Source organism: Pempheris klunzingeri, chromosome 3, assembly GCF_042242105.1.
Source record: "Pempheris klunzingeri isolate RE-2024b chromosome 3, fPemKlu1.hap1, whole genome shotgun sequence".
Classification (NCBI taxonomy): Eukaryota; Metazoa; Chordata; class Actinopteri; order Acropomatiformes; family Pempheridae; genus Pempheris; species Pempheris klunzingeri.
Window position 1 is genome coordinate 295,858 of NC_092014.1, and position 17,317 is coordinate 313,174.

A 17,317-nucleotide genomic window follows, 5' to 3' on the forward strand; every position below is an offset into this window, starting at 1 on the left:
ATCCCAACGTCACGATGGATGAATCACAGATACAGAAAAAAGGTCCGGTCGTGTGACCTGCGTCTGCGTGTCCGCCATGTTGGAGAGGTCAAGGTTCAAACAGACTGCACGTGAGAGCCACTCAGGTAACTGAACAGGTGCTCGAAGCTCAGTTAGTGGAGGAGAATCCGATCAGAGGAGGACACACAGGTTATAATATAATATAATATAATATTATAATATAATATAATATTATATTATATTATATTATATTATATTATATTATATTATATTATATTATATTATGTTACTTTACGGGCTTTAACTAATGACATTAATGGTTCATCTGTCATTATACGTAAAAACCATCAGTACAAACTGTTTGAATAATCAAATATGTAATGAGCGGCGGCGAAGAAGAAGAAGAAGAAGAAGAAGAAGAAGAAGAAGAAGAAGAGCAAGAGCTGCGCATGCGCAGAACGGTTGTCTCTGGGTGAGCTAACATGGAGGTGTGTGTGAGCGGACCGGGCCTCAGGGCCTCTAACTTGGTGTTTCCAGACGGGTCTGCGGTCCGAGACGTTGTGAACCGGTTCGTGCAGGACCAGGTGAGAGTCCACTTCACCCCGAGGCGGGAAACAAAGATTCCGACTGAGTGTTTCCGCTGAGTCCGACAGTTAGCTCATGTGCTAACGGAAGCTAACAAACAGCAGCTAGTCTCAGGTCTTTATTGTCCAGGTTACAGGTCAGTCAGTCCAGGTGTGGAGTTTAAATGGACTCCAGTCCTGCTGTTGAAGTCGAACACTGAGTCTGTCAGTCTGTCCGGTTTAAACCTGAAGATTAGAAACAGAATGTTCTTCTCACTGTGTTAGTGTGTTAGTAAACACAGCAAACCGTGTGTGTGTGTGTGTGTGTGTGTGTGTGTGTGTGTGTGTGTGTGTGTGTGTGTGTGTGTGTGTGTAGGGGGTTTCTTCTTCAGGGGATTTCTACGTGGTCAGAAATGGCCGTCTGGCAGACCTGGACGACCCCGTGCAGCGTGGAGCCGTCTATCACCTGGAGCCCCGCCTCTGTGGGGGGAAAGGAGGTCTGTGGCTGGAAACACACGAGTCCGACTCTGTCTCCACACCCGGGTCTTCTTCTGTGGTGTTAAGAGAAACGGTCCGTGTGTGTGTGTGTTTCAGGGTTCGGGTCCATGCTGCGAGCTCTGGGCGCTCAGATCGAGAAGACGACGAACCGCGAAGCCTGCAGAGATCTGAGCGGACGGCGCCTCCGAGACGTCAACCACGAGAAAGAGTGAGTCAGCCGGCGGAGTTCGGAGCTCCGGCGCTGTCCAACTGTGACACTACGACCTTTGGCTTTATAGGAGCCGAAATATGAACTAGAACAACAGAAAGTAGTCGTGACGCCTCTGGGACTCACCAGCGTGGTGGAAGCGCTTTGCATTGTGGGTCACAGCAGGCGACGAGTCAGTCTGACGTCCGGGATTTGACTTTAGTCTACAGACGACACGGAGGCCAGACCGGTCTGTGCCGGTCCTGGAAGAGGAGCCCCGATGTGATCCAACTCTTCTTCTGTGGTGTGTGCAGGATGGCGGAGTGGCTGAAGAAGCAGGCGGAGCGCGAGGCGGAGAAGGAGCAGCGCCGCCTGGAGCGCCTCCAGAGGAAGCTGTCCGAACCCAAACACCAGTTCACCGACGCCGAGTACCAGCAGCAGTGTCACGACCTGTCGGAGCGGCTGGAGGACTCAGTGATCAAAGGTTAGGATCCTCCTGCTCCACCATCTTCATCATCAGCGCTGAGTAGACGGATCCCTGATCCCTGATCCCTGATCTCTGATTTCTGATTTCTGATCTCTGATCCAGTGCGGCTGGATGATGTAATGCTGTTTAAAATGGCGTCCTGTCCCGTGTGCCTCAGGTCTGCAGGCGTCCTCCAGCTCTCAGGTGAAGGTGGACGACGTCTCTGCAGCGAAGCGTCCGAACCTCGATCAGAGTGAGCAGCCGCGCACCAAGAAGACGAAGAAGACGACGGGCGCCGCCGCCACCGCGTTCCTCTGGTGAGTCAGTCGCTCCAGAGCAGAAACGCGCCGACGTTAATGTGCCCACCGTGTTTTAAACCTGTCGCCATGGTTACAGGACCGGCGTGGGCGAGCTGCTGAGCTCAGAGGAAGAAGACGGCGATGACGACCAGTCTCCGTCCTCATCCTCCTCCTGTGGAGCTGCTGCTGTTACCATGACAACACAGGAGGCGGAGCCTGAGCAGAGCAGCAGGTAGAAACTGGATCCCCCCAGAGACAGGACCCCCCTCAAGAGACCAGATCCACTTCAGTTTCAGTTTTATGTTTGTATTTAGCTCGTCCTCAGCTGACCAGACCCTCAGGCCCCCGCAGATGTCTGGACCCCCTGAGGACCGGAGGCCCCCGCAGATGTCTGGACCCCCTGAGGACCAGAGGCCCCCGCAGATGTCTGGACCCCCTGAGGACCGGAGGCCCCCGCAGATGTCTGGACCCCCTGAGGACCGGAGGCCCCCGCAGATGTCTGGACCCCCTGAGGACCAGAGGCCCCCGCAGATGTCTGGACCCCCTGAGGACCGGAGGCCCCCGCAGATGTCTGGACCCCCTGAGGACCAGAGGCCCCCGCAGATGTCTGGCCCCCCGGAGGACCAGACCCCCAGGCCCACAGAGGTACGTGTCTCTGCAGGCCTCGTCACACTGAGCATGCTCAGTAGAAACTTCCTGCTGAACACTTGCAGCTGATTGGCTCTGAGGCGGGAAGTTTTCGTCAGTGAGTTTTAGCAGCAGGTTTTATTCACTGCAGCTGTTACGTGCTAACACATGCTAACAGGCGCTAACACGTCTCATCGCCTCTGCCCCCCCCCCCAGGCCAGGCCCCCGCTGGACGTGTCCTCGGCCTCTGACCTGGAGTCTCTGGGTCTGGACGTCCTGAAGGAGGAACTGATGTCTCGGGGTCTGAAGTGCGGAGGAACGCTGACGGAGCGCGCCGCCCGACTCTTCGCCGTCAGGGGGCTGAGCCCGGATCAGATCGACCCGGCGCTGCTCGCCAAACCGGCCAAGACCAGGAGGAAGTGAAGAGGTCAGAGGTTACCGTGGAGACGCTGACTGGACATTAAAGGGACAGTCCCACTCACTGGGAGGTTAAAGGTCTTTATTAGGAGCCGCTCTCGTACTGACGGCAGAAAGCCAGTAAGTGGGTGTTTGAGCTTCACACTGAACGTTAACAACAAACTTTCAGCAGGAAACACAAGTGTGTTGTGGACTCGTCCAATCAGAAGGGACCTCTGTGGTTTCAGTCCTAACTTTCTTTTAAAGGGTTAGTTCACAGAATAAACTAACCCAAATGTTGTTGAACTGTGGTCTTTCTATTAAAATGTGTCAAACTAGGCGCCGGCTCTTTGTGAAGTTTGTGATGTCACCAGTTGGGTTTCAGGTGTTCACTGAACAGGTAGAACTGACCCCAGGTCTGCTGAAACCCAGAAACAGGAAGTGATGTCAGATTTAAAGATGATTTATTATGCAAGCAAAGAACAAGTTAAATTATCTGATTTACATTTTACATCCAGCGTGAACAGGAAGTCTGTGCCACAGCAGTTTGGTCAACTTCCTGTTTGCCTATCCCTCTGAGCAGCAGAGGTGATGATGGGAAGTGAAGTCCTAATTAGAAGCCGGGGTCCCAGGAGATGCGCTGCGGAGCGTCCACCTCCTCGAAGCACACAATGGAATCACCGAGTCTGAAGTCGACGTCGCTGTCCACAGACAGGCCGCAGTCCATCCCCACCCTCACCGTCTGGACGTCGTCTTTGTGGTGCTTCAGAGCCACCAGAGAACCTGCGGGAACATCAGAGGAACGTGAGGAGCGTCAGACAGGCCGGGGCCCCCCGCAGGACGTCCGCTCCCACTCACCCTCCCAGATGACGTCTGGGCCTCGGATCAGTCTGAACTTGAAGCCGCGGTCCAGCTGACCTTTCTGAACCCGGCAGCCGGCAACAAGAACCTTCTTCTTCCTCACGGCGACGTCAAACATGGCGAGGACCGTCGCCTCACCTGGACGTGCAGAGAAGGGGGGGGGGGCAGGTGAGACAAACCATTTCCTGTTGGCCACTTCCTCTGTGACCCAGGACCAGTTTCCTCACCTATGATGTTCTCGGAGACAATCGGCGGCAGCCTGGCGCTCAGCTCATCCTTCAGCTCGTCCACCAGCTGGTAGATGACACGGTGAAGTCGCAGCGGGACGCCGCACTTCGCCGCCAGCTGCTGCACCGTCCTGCTGGCCCCGACGTTGAAGCCGTAGATGGAACCTGGAGCAGAGGGAAAGAGGACGCCGTCGCACCTGAATGTTTCCCTCCCTGTCTGAACTAAATCCCACCGGTTACGTCTGCAGAACCTTTGTGTCACTAGTGCTGCCGCCAGGTGAAGGTGAGCTCGTCTGGGGAACCAGTGGTGCTGCAGCAGGTCAGAAACTCTCCACACAAATAAAGTTGATCTTGAATATCAAACTAATTTTCTGACCAATGAACCATCAAACTTTCAGCTCCACCTCCAAACAGCAGCTCCAGATTTAAAAAGGACCTTTTATATTTCAGAGGAATCTCTGAAGCTTGGTTTCATCAAACCAACTGAAAGGTGACGAAGCTCAAGAGCTCTTTGGTTTCTATTGATCACTAAAGAGCCAAGAACACTCTGCCCCCCCCGGCTCTGCCCCCCCCGCTCTGACCGCTGGTTACCTGAGAACGTGTCGGCCATGTTGACGTCGTTCTCTGAAACGTCTCCGACCCCAAAGTGAACCACGTCCAGCTGACACTGCTGCTGGGTGTCGTAACTGTCCAGGATGTTCAAGATGGCCTCCACCGACCCGTCCACGTCACCTGGGGGCAGGGGGGCAACCATGAAACCCTCCATCCACCATCATGCATCATCCATCCACCATCATCCATCCATCATCATCCATCCACCATCATCCATCCATCCACCATCATCCATCCATCCACCATCATCCATCCACCATCATCCATCCATCATCATCCATTCACCATCATCCATTCACCATCATCCACCATCATCCACCATCATCCATCCACCATCATCCATCATCCATCCACCATCATCCATCCACCATCATCCATCATCCATCCACCATCATCCATCATCCATCCACCATCATCATCCATCCACCATCATCCATCATCCATCCACCATCATCATCCATCCACCATCATCCATCCATCCACCATCATCCATCCATCCACCATCATCCATCCATCATCATCCATTCACCATCATCCATCCACCATCATCCATCCACCATCATCCATCATCCATCCACCATCATCCATCCACCATCATCCACCATCATCCATCCACCATCATCCATCATCCATCCACCATCATCCATCCACCATCATCCATCCATCATCATCCATCCATCATCATCCATCCACCATCATCCATCATCCATCCACCATCATCCATCCACCATCATCCATCCACCATCATCCACCATCATCCATCCACCATCATCCATCCACCATCATCCACCATCATCCATCCACCATCATCCATCCACCATCATCCACCATCCATCCACCATCATCCATCCACCATCATCCATCATCCATCCACCATCATCCATCCACCATCATCCACCATCATCCATCCACCATCATCCACCATCATCCACCATCATCCACCATCATCCATCATCCATCCACCATCATCCATCCACCATCATCCACCATCATCCACCATCATCCATCATCCATCCACCATCATCCATCCACCATCATCCATCCACCATCATCCATCCATCCACCATCATCCATCCACCATCATCCATCCATCATCATCCATTCACCATCATCCATCCACCATCATCCACCATCATCCATCCATCATCATCCATTCACCATCATCCACCATCCATCCACCATCATCCATCATCCATCCACCATCATCCATCCACCATCATCCACCATCATCCATCCACCATCATCCACCATCATCCACCATCATCCACCATCATCCACCATCATCCATCATCCATCCACCATCATCCATCCATCATCATCCATCCACCATCATCCATCCATCCACCATCATCCATCCACCATCATCCATCCATCATCATCCATCCACCATCATCCATCCATCCACCATCATCCATCCACCATCATCCATCCATCATCATCCATTCACCATCATCCATCCACCATCATCCACCATCATCCATCCACCATCATCCATCCATCATCATCCATTCACCATCATCCACCATCCATCCACCATCATCCATCCACCATCATCCATCCACCATCATCCATCCACCATCATCCACCATCATCCATCCACCATCATCCACCATCATCCACCATCATCCACCATCATCCATCATCCATCCACCATCATCCATCCACCATCATCCACCATCATCCACCATCATCCATCCACCATCATCCACCATCATCCACCATCATCCATCATCCATCCACCATCATCCATCCACCATCATCCACCATCATCCATCCACCATCATCCACCATCATCCACCATCATCCACCATCATCCATCATCCATCCACCATCATCCACCATCATCCACCATCATCCATCCACCATCATCCACCATCATCCATCCACCATCATCCATCCACCATCATCCATCCACCATCATCCATCCATCATCATCCATCCATCATCATCCATCCACCATCATCCATCATCCATCCACCATCATCCATCCACCATCATCCACCATCATCCATCCACCATCATCCACCATCATCCATCCACCATCATCCATCCACCATCATCCACCATCATCCATCCACCATCATCCACCATCATCCATCCACCATCATCCATCCACCATCATCCATCCACCATCATCCATTCACCATCATCCATCCACCATCATCCACCATCATCATCCATCCACCATCATCCATCCACCATCATCCATCATCCATCCACCATCATCCATCATCCATCATCCATCCACCATCATCCATCCACCATCATCCATCCATCATCATCCATCCATCATCATCCATCCACCATCATCCATCATCCATCCACCATCATCCATCCACCATCATCCACCATCATCCATCCACCATCATCCACCATCATCCATCCACCATCATCCATCCACCATCATCCACCATCATCCATCCACCATCATCCACCATCATCCATCCACCATCATCCATCCACCATCATCCATTCACCATCATCCATCCACCATCATCCACCATCATCCATCCACCATCATCCATCCATCATCATCCATCATCCATCCACCATCATCCATCCACCATCATCCATCATCCATCCACCATCATCATCCATCCACCATCATCCATCATCCATCATCCATCTTTCACTCTGATGATTTTCACTTAGTTTTTAGTCACTGTTTTAATGCAACTCAGTTCAATAATGAGGTCATAAGCCATTAACAGCCCTCACTAACCAGCCCTCACTAACCAGCCCTCGCTAACCAGCCCTCGCTAACCAGCCCTCGCTAACCAGCCCTCACTAACCAGCCCTCACTAACCAGCCCTCACTAACCAGCCCTCGCTAACCTTTGACGATGAGCGGCAGGCTCAGCTTGTCCGTCTCCGTCCTCTCCCTCGGCCTCGTGGTGAACTTATCCTTGTTGGCTCGGTAAAGGGCCGCCTTCCTCTTCCTCCAGCTCAGGTGGTCTAACCCCACCCTCTCCTTCCTGTACTCCTCCAGGTGAGCTCTCTGTTTCAGCTCGATGGCGCTCTGCTCCTCCTGCAGCCTCTGCTGCTCCTCCTCATAGCTCCTCCACTCCACCACCTCCTTCGCTCGCTGCTGCTCGGCCACCGACAGACACCGCCGTTAGAGGCCGACCATGTGGTTACCTGTGGTTACCTGTGGTTACCTGCGCCTGCTCTCACCTCAGACTCCACCTCCAGGATGACGTCTCCAGCAGACGGCAGCTCCTTCCAGCCGACCACCTCCACCGCAGCGCTTGGCCCCGCCTCCGTCACAACTCGCCCGTTCTCATCAAACAGGAAGCGAACTTTAGCCCAGCTCCTCCCCGCCACCAGGACGCAGCCTCGCTTCAACGTTCCCCGCTGGACGATGGCCGTCGTTACGGGACTGAGGGAGCACACGACGGGTCAGAACTGAGGGAACCAGAGTGACGTACGTTCTCCGGAGGTCAATGACGACTCACCCTTTGCCTTTGTCGGTCCGACTCTCGACAACGAGTCCCTCCACGGGGCCGCCGCGCTCCGCCTTCAGCTCCAGAACCTCTGCCAACGCTACCGTGGCCTCGGCCAGAGCCAGCAGGTTGTCGCCCTGACGACGACAACGATGACGTCATCACCTTAGACACCACTGACCTCATTAGCTGACGGCCTGCGGGGGGGCAGGAGAACCCTCGCTCACCTTGAGAGCAGAGATGTGGATCGCCTGGACGTCGCCTCCAAACTCCTCACAGACGACGTCCTGAGACAGAAGCTCCTGTTTGACCCTCTGAGCGTCGGCCTGCTGCTTATCGCACTTATTCACCGCCACGATCACCGGCACTGGAACACCACAGGAGAACACCGTGGAACCACAACAGAGACAGTAGAACCAGCAGAAACAGTAGAACCAACAGAGATAGTAGAACCTTTGGCTCTCTTAGCGTGCTGGATGGATTCGACCGTCTGGTTCATGACGCCATCGTCGGCCGCCACCACCAGGACAATGATGTCAGTGGCGTCGGCTCCGCGGGCTCTCATGGAGGAGAAGGCTGCGTGTCCCGGTGTGTCCAGGAAGGTGATCTTCTCACCTGTCGGCAGCTGGACTGGAAGAAAAACCACCAGCTTGTTTAGAACCTTAATTGTGAAAAAGAACCCTGAAGAACCTCACTGCCACACTAACGTTCACCGCATTAACGGACGGACCTCATTAAAACAGACAGAGGAGGATTTATTTGTACTGATTCTAACAATGGAAACAATTAATCAAGAAATAATTGGCAGATTATCAGTTCAGTCAGTTATTCTACACAGCTGATGAGTCTCTTCCTCTCCTTCAATGTGACACATTAAGGTTCAGACATGCTGGAGGGCTTTTACTTTGAAATATTCTGTTTCCTTTACGATGAAAAAACGCACTGGACAGTCAGGTTTAGAGCGAACCAGACCTCCTCCTTATGGCATCAGACAGAGGACTCCTCTCTGTCCTGGTCTGGTTAGACCGGAGTGCTGGTTTTGACACCATTGACCATCACATCCTGTTACAGAGACTGGAACAGTTCATTGGTATAAAAGGAACTGCATTAAGCTGCTTTAAGTCTTATTGATCAGATCGATTTCAGTTTGTACACATTAACAATGAGTCCTCTGTCCACACTAAGGTTAGACATGGAGTTCCACAAGGTTCAGTGCTTGGACCGATACTATTTATCTTATATATGCTTGTACATATCTTAAAGAGCTCATAGTACCGTACTACCCCACTAGAGCACTGTGCTCCCAGACTGCAGGCCTACTGGTGGTTCCTAAAGTCCTCTAAAGTAGTGATGGAGCCAGAGCTTTCAGCTATCAGGCTCCTCTCCTGTGGAACCTCCTTCCAGTCTGGGTTCAGGGGGCAGACACCCTCTCTACATTTCAGAGTGGACTAAAAACCTTCCTTAGTGATAAAGCCTATAGTTTAGGGCTGGATCAGGTCTTGGACCAGCCCCTAGTTATGCTGCTATAGGCTCAGACTGCCGGGGGACTCCCATGATGCACTGGGCTCCTCTCTCCTCCTCTTCCTCTCCATCCTGATGCTTCATGTCTCTTTAATGTCTGTTACTAACTTGGTATCTTCCCCGAAGCCTTTCTGTGCTTTTCTCATCCCTCAGGTTCCTGTGGATCCTGGTCCTGGTTCTCCTGCTGTGGTTCTCAGGTTCCTGTGGATCCTGGTCCTGGTTCTCCTGCTGTGGTTCTCTGGTTCCTGTGGATCCTGGTCCTGGTTCTCCTGCTGTGGTTCTCTGGTTCCTGTGGACCCTGGTCCTGGTTCTCCTGCTGTGGTTCTCAGGTTCCTGTGGATCCTGGTCCTGGTTCTCCTGCTGTGGTTCTCTGGTTCCTGTGGATCCTGGTCCTGGTTCTCCTGCTGTGGTTCTCTGGTTCCTGTGGATCCTGGTCCTGGTTCTCCTGCTGTGGTTCTCTGGTTCCTGTGGACCCTGGTCCTGGTTCTCCTGCTGTGGTTCTCAGGTTCCTGTGGATCCTGGTCCTGGTTCTCCTGCTGTGGTTCTCTGGTTCCTGTGGATCCTGGTCCTGGTTCTCCTGCTGTGGTTCTCTGGTTCCTGTGGATCCTGGTCTTGGTTCTCCTGCTGTGGTTCTCTCTCTCTCACTCACCCAACAAGGACCCCAACAGAAAGCCGCCCACCTCTGAGCCTGGTTCTGTTCCAGGTTCCTCCCCGTTAAAGGGGAGTTCTTCCTCCACTGGGTCCTAATCTAATCTCTGAGCTGCTCTGTGGGGATTCTTGAATCCTTCCTGTTGAATTCCTGAATCTTTGGTCTCTGAATGAAAGAGTTTGTTCTGAGCTGCTCTTTATGGAAACAGTCTGAGAGAAACACTGACTGACTGATTGGTTGATTGATTGATTGATTGATTGATTGATTGATTGCTGTTTTTCTTTCAGGAAGTCAGAGTCTTCAAGTTTAAGCTAAATTGAAGAATAATTATTCTGAATGTGTGACTGCATGTCGTTCTTGTGTTGTGGATAAAGTTGATTCAAACCGCAGCCGTTACCCAGAAACGCTCCGATGTGCTGTGTGATCCCTCCGGCCTCCGTGGAGACGATCTGGCTCTTCCTCAGACTGTCCAGCAGGGTGGTCTTACCGTGATCCACGTGACCCATGATGGTGACCACCGGGGGGCGGGGCGCCAGGCTGGACGGGTCGGCCGGAGGTCTGAGGGGTCACAGGTCAGAGGTCAAATGTTATCATTCACCTATTAGAGCTGAATATTACATCATGTAGAGCTCCGTGACCATGTGACGGCGTGATGATGTCGTCAGCATCCAATCATTGTTCAGCTTTTACACGACGACAAACTTTGGTCACTGAGCTTTACAACGGTCTGTAGTCCGGTCTGATGGGCCGGTCTGTAGTCTGGTCTGTAGTCTGGTCTGTAGTCCGGTCTGTAGTCTGGTCTGTAGTCCGGTCTGATGGGCCGGTCTGTAGTCCGGTCTGATGGGCCGGTCTGTAGTCCGGTCTGTAGTCCGGTCTGTAGTCCGGTCTGATGGGCCGGTCTGTGCCAGAACCACTAGAAATGAACCCCAGGTGTTTGACTTCCTGTCAGCTGACCTCCTGTGGGCGTCCCTGTTGGGTCGGTCCCGGCTCTCGCTCAGTTTGGCCCATCTGAACTTCATTCCCGATCGGGTCACCACCTCTTTGATCCACTGCTCCTCCAGAACCGAGTGCGGCTCCAGAGAGTCCACGTTCACCGCCGTGTTCAGCAGGGTCTCCAGCACGTGATCTGAGGTAGAAGAAGGCTTTCTTCAGCGCTGAGGAACGTAAAAACTTTATTGACACGGACGGTGGACGCTCCAGGGTTCCTACCAAAGTCTTTGTTCATGGCCTCAGCGAGCGCCGCCACCGTCATCCTCTGTCTGATCTCCACTTCCTGTTTGTCCAGCTTGGCTTTGACCTTCTGGGTCTTCTGCTCCTTCTTGTGACCTTTGACCTGCTGATATCACAGCATATGTAATGCTCTTTACTGCACACAGGTGAACGGGGCGGGGGGGGGGTGGGGGTGGGGGCAGGTAAACGTGACGTTATAGGTGAGGACAGCAGATGGACATTTCCTGTCACCACAAACAAACAGGAAGTCACACACTCACCTGTTTGGAGGCAAACTTCCTGTTCTGTTGACAGGTGAGCAGGGGGGCGGGGCTTCGAGCACGACAGTGGGGGGGCTGAGACAAAAAGTTGCTGAGCAGAGCGGGGTTGGCGTGGGCGAGCCGCCGGGCTCCCCGCATCACAGATGACATCACATTCATACCTGTAGAGAGAGGGACAGGTGAGCTTCCTGTTTGTTTGTGATTGGTCACTCTGGGGTCTGTCGCGTTCACAGGTGGAGCCCAAAACAAATCAAGTTCTTGTTCCTGCTGATCTTTCTCCAGACCTCCATCATGTTTCTGGAGACAGAACAGGTGAGTCCAAGAGAAGCAGCTGAAGGAGGAGATGTTCCAAACACACCAGGAGAGAGCAGCAGGTATGAGAGGAGCTCATCTCTGACACCTGACTGTTATTTATGGCAACATAGAACCACGAGAACACACCGGACCCGCTGTCCGCGTGTTTGACACACACCTGCAGAACCAGGGGACAGGAGTGGACCCGGCGGATGATCAGCTGACTCACCAGGTCACAGGAGAACATTCAGGAGCGGGACCGGTGTCTTCAGACACAGACAGACAGACACACAGACAGACAGACAGACTCCTTCCTCCGCTGAACAAATCTGTTTCTTCACATTCACCATGAGACGAACCTCCGACAGGGCGCCGCCATGACAGTTCACTGAGAGCCCGGATGAGCCGCAGCGCCCCCGCAGGTCTGGAGTGGAACTACAGCTACTGCTTTTCAGAGTTCTTATCAGATTTAGTCCTCAGTGTGGACAAAGTGATTATAGTAGGTGACTTTAATATTCATGTTGATAATGATAATGATAGTCTCAGCACTGCCTTTGTCTCACTACTGGACTCAGCTGGCTTCTCCCAGAGGGTAAATGAACCAACTCACTGTTTTAACCACACTCTTGACCTTGTTCTGGCTGATGGTGTTGAAACTGAACAGTTAACAGTCTTCCAACATAACTCTACTCTATCAGACCATTACCTGTTAACATTTGATTTCTTGCTACTGGACTCTGCTCTATATGACAGAGAGGTCCTCACTAGATCCTTATCTGATAGTGCTGTTGCCAAATTTAAGGAGGTGATTCCTTCAGTATTTCAGCCAGTGTGTCCCTGTGCTGTGGACGACCCCCATGCTAATCTCAGCCCCTCCCAAATTGATTATCTGGTCGATAGTGCTGCAGGTTCACTGCGAATGACACTAGACTCTATTGCCCCTCTAAAAAAGAAGAGAATTAAAGAAAAGAGACAAGCTCCCTGGTATAACTCCCAGACACGTGAGCTTAAGCAACACTCACGAAGGCTAGAAAGGACATGGCGGGCCACCAAAGTGGAAGAATCCTGTTTAATCTGGCAAGATAGTCTTAAAACCTATAGAAAGGCCCTCTGTAATGCCAGAGCCGCCTACTACTCCTCATTAATAGAAGAAAATAAAAGCAACCCTAGATTCCTTTTTAGCACAATAGCTAGGCTGACAAGGAGCCAGAACTCTATTGATCCTTGTGTTCCCTTAGAGCTCAGCAGTAACGACTTCATGAGCTTCTTTAATGATAAAATTCTAACTATTAGGGACAAAATTCAGCACCTCCTGCCCTCAACAGGGTCTGGTCCAACCTCAAACCTAGGAACCACAGAAACAGCTGTTACACCTGATGTGTACTTGGACTGTTTTTCTCCAATTGATCTTGCTGAATTGACCTCAATAATCTCCTCATCTAGACCGTCAACATGTCTCCTAGACCCCATTCCTACTGGACTCCTTAAAGAGGTCCTGCCCCTAATTAACACGTCCTTACTGGATATGATCAATCAGTCTTTACTAACAGGCTATGTACCGCAGTCCTATAAAGTAGCAGTAATTAAACCTCTCCTGAAAAAGCCTACTCTTGATTCAGGTGTGTTAGCAACTATAGACCTTTATCCAACCTTCCCTTTCTCTCCAAGATCCTGGAGAAAGTCGTAGCTAATCAGTTGTGTGACTTTCTAAACTCTAATAGTCTATTTGAGGATTTTCAGTCAGGTTTTAGAGCGAACCACAGCACAGAGACACTGGTGAAGGTTACAGACCTCCTCCTTATGGCATCAGACAGAGGACTTCTCTCTGTCCTGGTCTGGTTAGACCTGAGTGCATCAGACAGAGGACTTCTCTCTGTCCTGGTCTGGTTAGACCTGAGTGCATCAGACAGAGGACTTCTCTCTGTCCTGGTCTGGTTAGACCTGAGTGCATCAGACAGAGGACTTCTCTCTGTCCTGGTCTTGTTAGACCTGAGTGCTGCTTTTGACACCATTGACCATCACATCCTGTTACAGAGACTGGAACAGTTCACTGGTATAAAAGGAACTGCATTAAGCTGCTTTAAGTCCTATTGATCAGATCGAATTCAGTTTGTTCACGTTAACAATGAGTCCTCTGTCCACACTAAGGTTAGACATGGAGTTCCACAAGGTTCAGTGCTTGGACCGATACTCTTTATCTTATATATGCTTCCTCTTGGTAATATTATCAGGAAACACTCCATTAATTTCCACTGTTATGCAGATGATACACAATTATATTTATCAATAAAGCCTGATGAACCCAGTCAGTTGGCTAAACTTCAAATCTGCCTTAAGGACATAAAGTCCTGGATGAGCAGCAACTTTCTGCTGCTAAACTCAGATAAAACTGAAGTTATTCTGCTCTAAACACTTCAGAGACAGCTTTCTACGACCATAACTGCTCTGGATGGCATTAATCTGGCCTCCAGCTCCACTGGGAGGAATCTGGGAGTCTTATTGATCAGGATTTGTCCTTTAACTCCCACATTAAACAGATTTCTAGAACTGCCTTTTTCCATCTACTAATATTGTTAAAATCAGGTCCATCATATCCACTGATGATGCAGAAACATTGGTCCATGCATTTGTCACTTCTAGGTTGGACTATTGTAACTCATTATTATCAGGCTGCCCCAATAAGTCCTTAAAGACTCTCCAGCTGGTCCAGAACGCTGCTGCTCCTGTTCTGACCAGAACCAAGAGAAGAGACCATCTTTCTCCTGTACTGGCTTCTCTTCACTGGCTTCCAGTAAAATCTAGAATAGAGTTTAAAATCCTTCTCCTCACCTCCAAAGCTCTTAGTGTTCAGGCTCCATCATCTCTTAAAGAGCTCATAGTACCGTACTACCCCACTAGAGCACTGTGCTCCCAGACTGCAGGTCTACTGGTGGTTCCTAAAGTCCTCTAAGGTAGTGATGGAGCCAGAGCTTTCAGCTATCAGGCTCCTCTCCTGTGGAACCTCCTTCCAGTCTGGGTTCAGGGGGCAGACACCCTCTCTACATTTAAGAGTAGACTAAAAACCTTCCTTAGTGATGAAGCCTATAGTTCAGGGCTGGATCAGGTCTTGGACCAGCCCCTAGTTATGCTGCTACAGGCTCAGACGGCCGGGGGACTCCCATGATGCACTGGGCTCCTCTCTCCTCCTCTTCCTCTCCATCGTTATGTCTCATGTCAGTCAAATGTCTGTTACTAACTTGGTATCTTCCCCGGAGCCTTTCTGTGCTTTTCTCATCTCTCTGGTTCCTGTGGATCCTGGTCCCGGTCCCGCTGATGTGGTTCTCTGGTTCCTGTGGATCCTGGTCCTGGTCCCGCTGATGTGGTTCTCTGGTTCCTGTGGATCCTGGTCCTGGCCCTGCTGATGTGATTCTCTGGTTCCTGTGGATCCTGGTCCTGGTTCTGCTGATGTGATTCTCTGGTTCCTGTGGATCCTGGTCCCGGTCCCGCTGATGTGGTTCTCTGGTTCCTGTGGATCCTGGTCCTGGCCCTGCTGATGTGATTCTCTGGTTCCTGTGGATCCTGGTCCCGGTCCCGCTGATGTGGTTCTCTGGTTCCTGTGGATCCTGGTCCCGGTCCCGCTGATGTGGTTCTCTGGTTCCTGTGGATCCTGGTCCCGGTCCCGCTGATGTGGTTCTCTGGTTCCTGTGGATCCTGGTCCCGGTTCCGCTGATGTGGTTCTCTGGTTCCTGTGGATCCTGGTCCCGGTTCCGCTGATGTGGTTCTCTGGTTCCTGTGGATCCTGGTCCCGGTTCCGCTGATGTGGTTCTCTGGTTCCTATGGATCCTGGTCCTGGTCCTGCTGGTGTGGTTCCCTGGTTCCTATGGATCCTGGTCCTGGCCCCGCTGATGTGGTTCTCCATCAGCCAATGGATGTGCGTCTGTCCAAGGCTCCAGCCTGTCCGTCCTTGGGAGCTGGATCTCTCCTTCACTGTGGTGCTCCCGGAGGTTTCTCTTTTCCCACTGGGTTTTTTGAGTTTTTCCTTCCCGAAGAAGGAGGGTCATAAAGGGCAGGTGATGCCTCGGACTGATCCATTGGCCTCATCGACTGCTGGACTCTTTATTAGATTGTTTGTTCGCTTACACTTGTTTATTTCAGTGAACTTTGTAAAGCACTGTGAGACACTCTGTTGTGATATTGAGCTATACAAAATAAAATGAATTGAATTGAATTGAACTACCACTACTAGTACTACTACTACTACTAGTACCACTACTACTACTACTAGTAGTACCACTACTACTACTAGTACCACTACTACTACCACTACTACTACTACTAGTAGTACCACTACTACTACTAGTACCACTACTACTACTAGTAGTACCACTACTACTACCACTACTACTACTACTAGTAGTACCACTACTACTACTAGTAGTACCACTACTACTACCACTACTACTACTACTAGTAGTACTACTACTACTACTAGTAGTACCACTACTACTACTAGTACCACTACTACTACTACTAGTAGTACCACTACTACTACTACTAGTACCACTACTACCATTACCACTACTACTAGTACCACTACTACCACTACTACTACTACTAGTAGTACCACTACTACTACTACCACTACTACTACTAGTACCACTACTACCACTACTACTACTACTAGTAGTACCACTACTACTACTACTACTACTACTACTACTAGTACCACTACTACTACTTGGACTCACCCCCCCTGCAGGTGGGTCTACAGCTTTCTGACCAGCAGACCACAGGTGGTTAAAGTGGGGAAACACCTGTCACCCCCCCTGAACATCGGTGCCCCCCAGGGCTGTGTGCTGAGCCCTCTGCTGTACTCCTTGTACACTCATGACTGCCTGTCCACATCAGACTCTAACACCATCCTGAAGTTTGCTGACGACACAGCTGTGGTGGGTCTGATCTCCAACAATAATGAGGAGGACTATTTGACGGAGATCAGCCGCCTGGAGGACTGGTGCAGAGACAACAGTCTCCTCCTGAACGTCACCAAGACCAAGGAGCTGATTGTGGACTACAGCAGGAAGCAGCAGAGGAGCTACCGACCACTCAGGATCAGCGGGACTGAGGTGAAGAGTGGACAGCTTCAAGTACCTGGGTGTCTGCATCAGGCAGGATCTGACGTGGTCCTGTCACATCGACACCTTGG

The 17,317-nt window shown here is 51.2% G+C and overlaps 2 protein-coding genes across 7 annotated transcripts; one reads left to right on the forward strand and one right to left on the reverse strand.

The window, feature by feature from the left end:
* Positions 1-446: 446 nt before the first annotated feature.
* On the forward strand, positions 447-3,375 carry sde2 (SDE2 telomere maintenance homolog (S. pombe)). Its single transcript, XM_070827755.1, has 8 exons — positions 447-584; positions 940-1,060; positions 1,158-1,269; positions 1,563-1,732; positions 1,893-2,031; positions 2,111-2,245; positions 2,328-2,658; positions 2,857-3,375. The coding sequence occupies exons 1-8, from the start codon at positions 483-485 to the stop codon at positions 3,061-3,063; spliced, it is 1,317 nt and encodes a 438-aa protein (XP_070683856.1). The 5' UTR covers positions 447-482; the 3' UTR covers positions 3,064-3,375.
* Positions 3,130-12,516, reverse strand: mtif2 (mitochondrial translational initiation factor 2). 6 transcript variants are annotated; one of them, XR_011584105.1, is made up of 15 exons: positions 12,311-12,475; positions 11,839-11,999; positions 11,558-11,684; positions 11,303-11,474; positions 10,746-10,906; positions 8,632-8,808; positions 8,406-8,545; positions 8,191-8,315; positions 7,910-8,114; positions 7,571-7,823; positions 4,716-4,856; positions 4,125-4,289; positions 3,895-4,035; positions 3,542-3,819; positions 3,130-3,454 (listed from the first exon to the last, which is right to left on the reverse strand). XR_011584105.1 is itself a non-coding variant. In XM_070827752.1 (14 exons), exons 2-14 carry the CDS (start codon positions 11,995-11,997, stop codon positions 3,650-3,652), a joined length of 2,136 nt encoding a protein of 711 aa, XP_070683853.1. In that variant the 5' UTR covers positions 11,998-11,999; positions 12,492-12,516; the 3' UTR covers positions 3,484-3,649. The 6 variants fall into 6 exon arrangements, 4 of the variants coding, with proteins under 4 accessions (XP_070683853.1, XP_070683855.1, XP_070683851.1 ...); XR_011584106.1 differs by having other exon boundaries at positions 3,130-3,457; XM_070827752.1 differs by lacking the exons at positions 3,130-3,454; positions 12,311-12,475 and adding an exon at positions 12,492-12,516 and having other exon boundaries at positions 3,484-3,819.
* Positions 12,517-17,317: the final 4,801 nt, after the last annotated feature.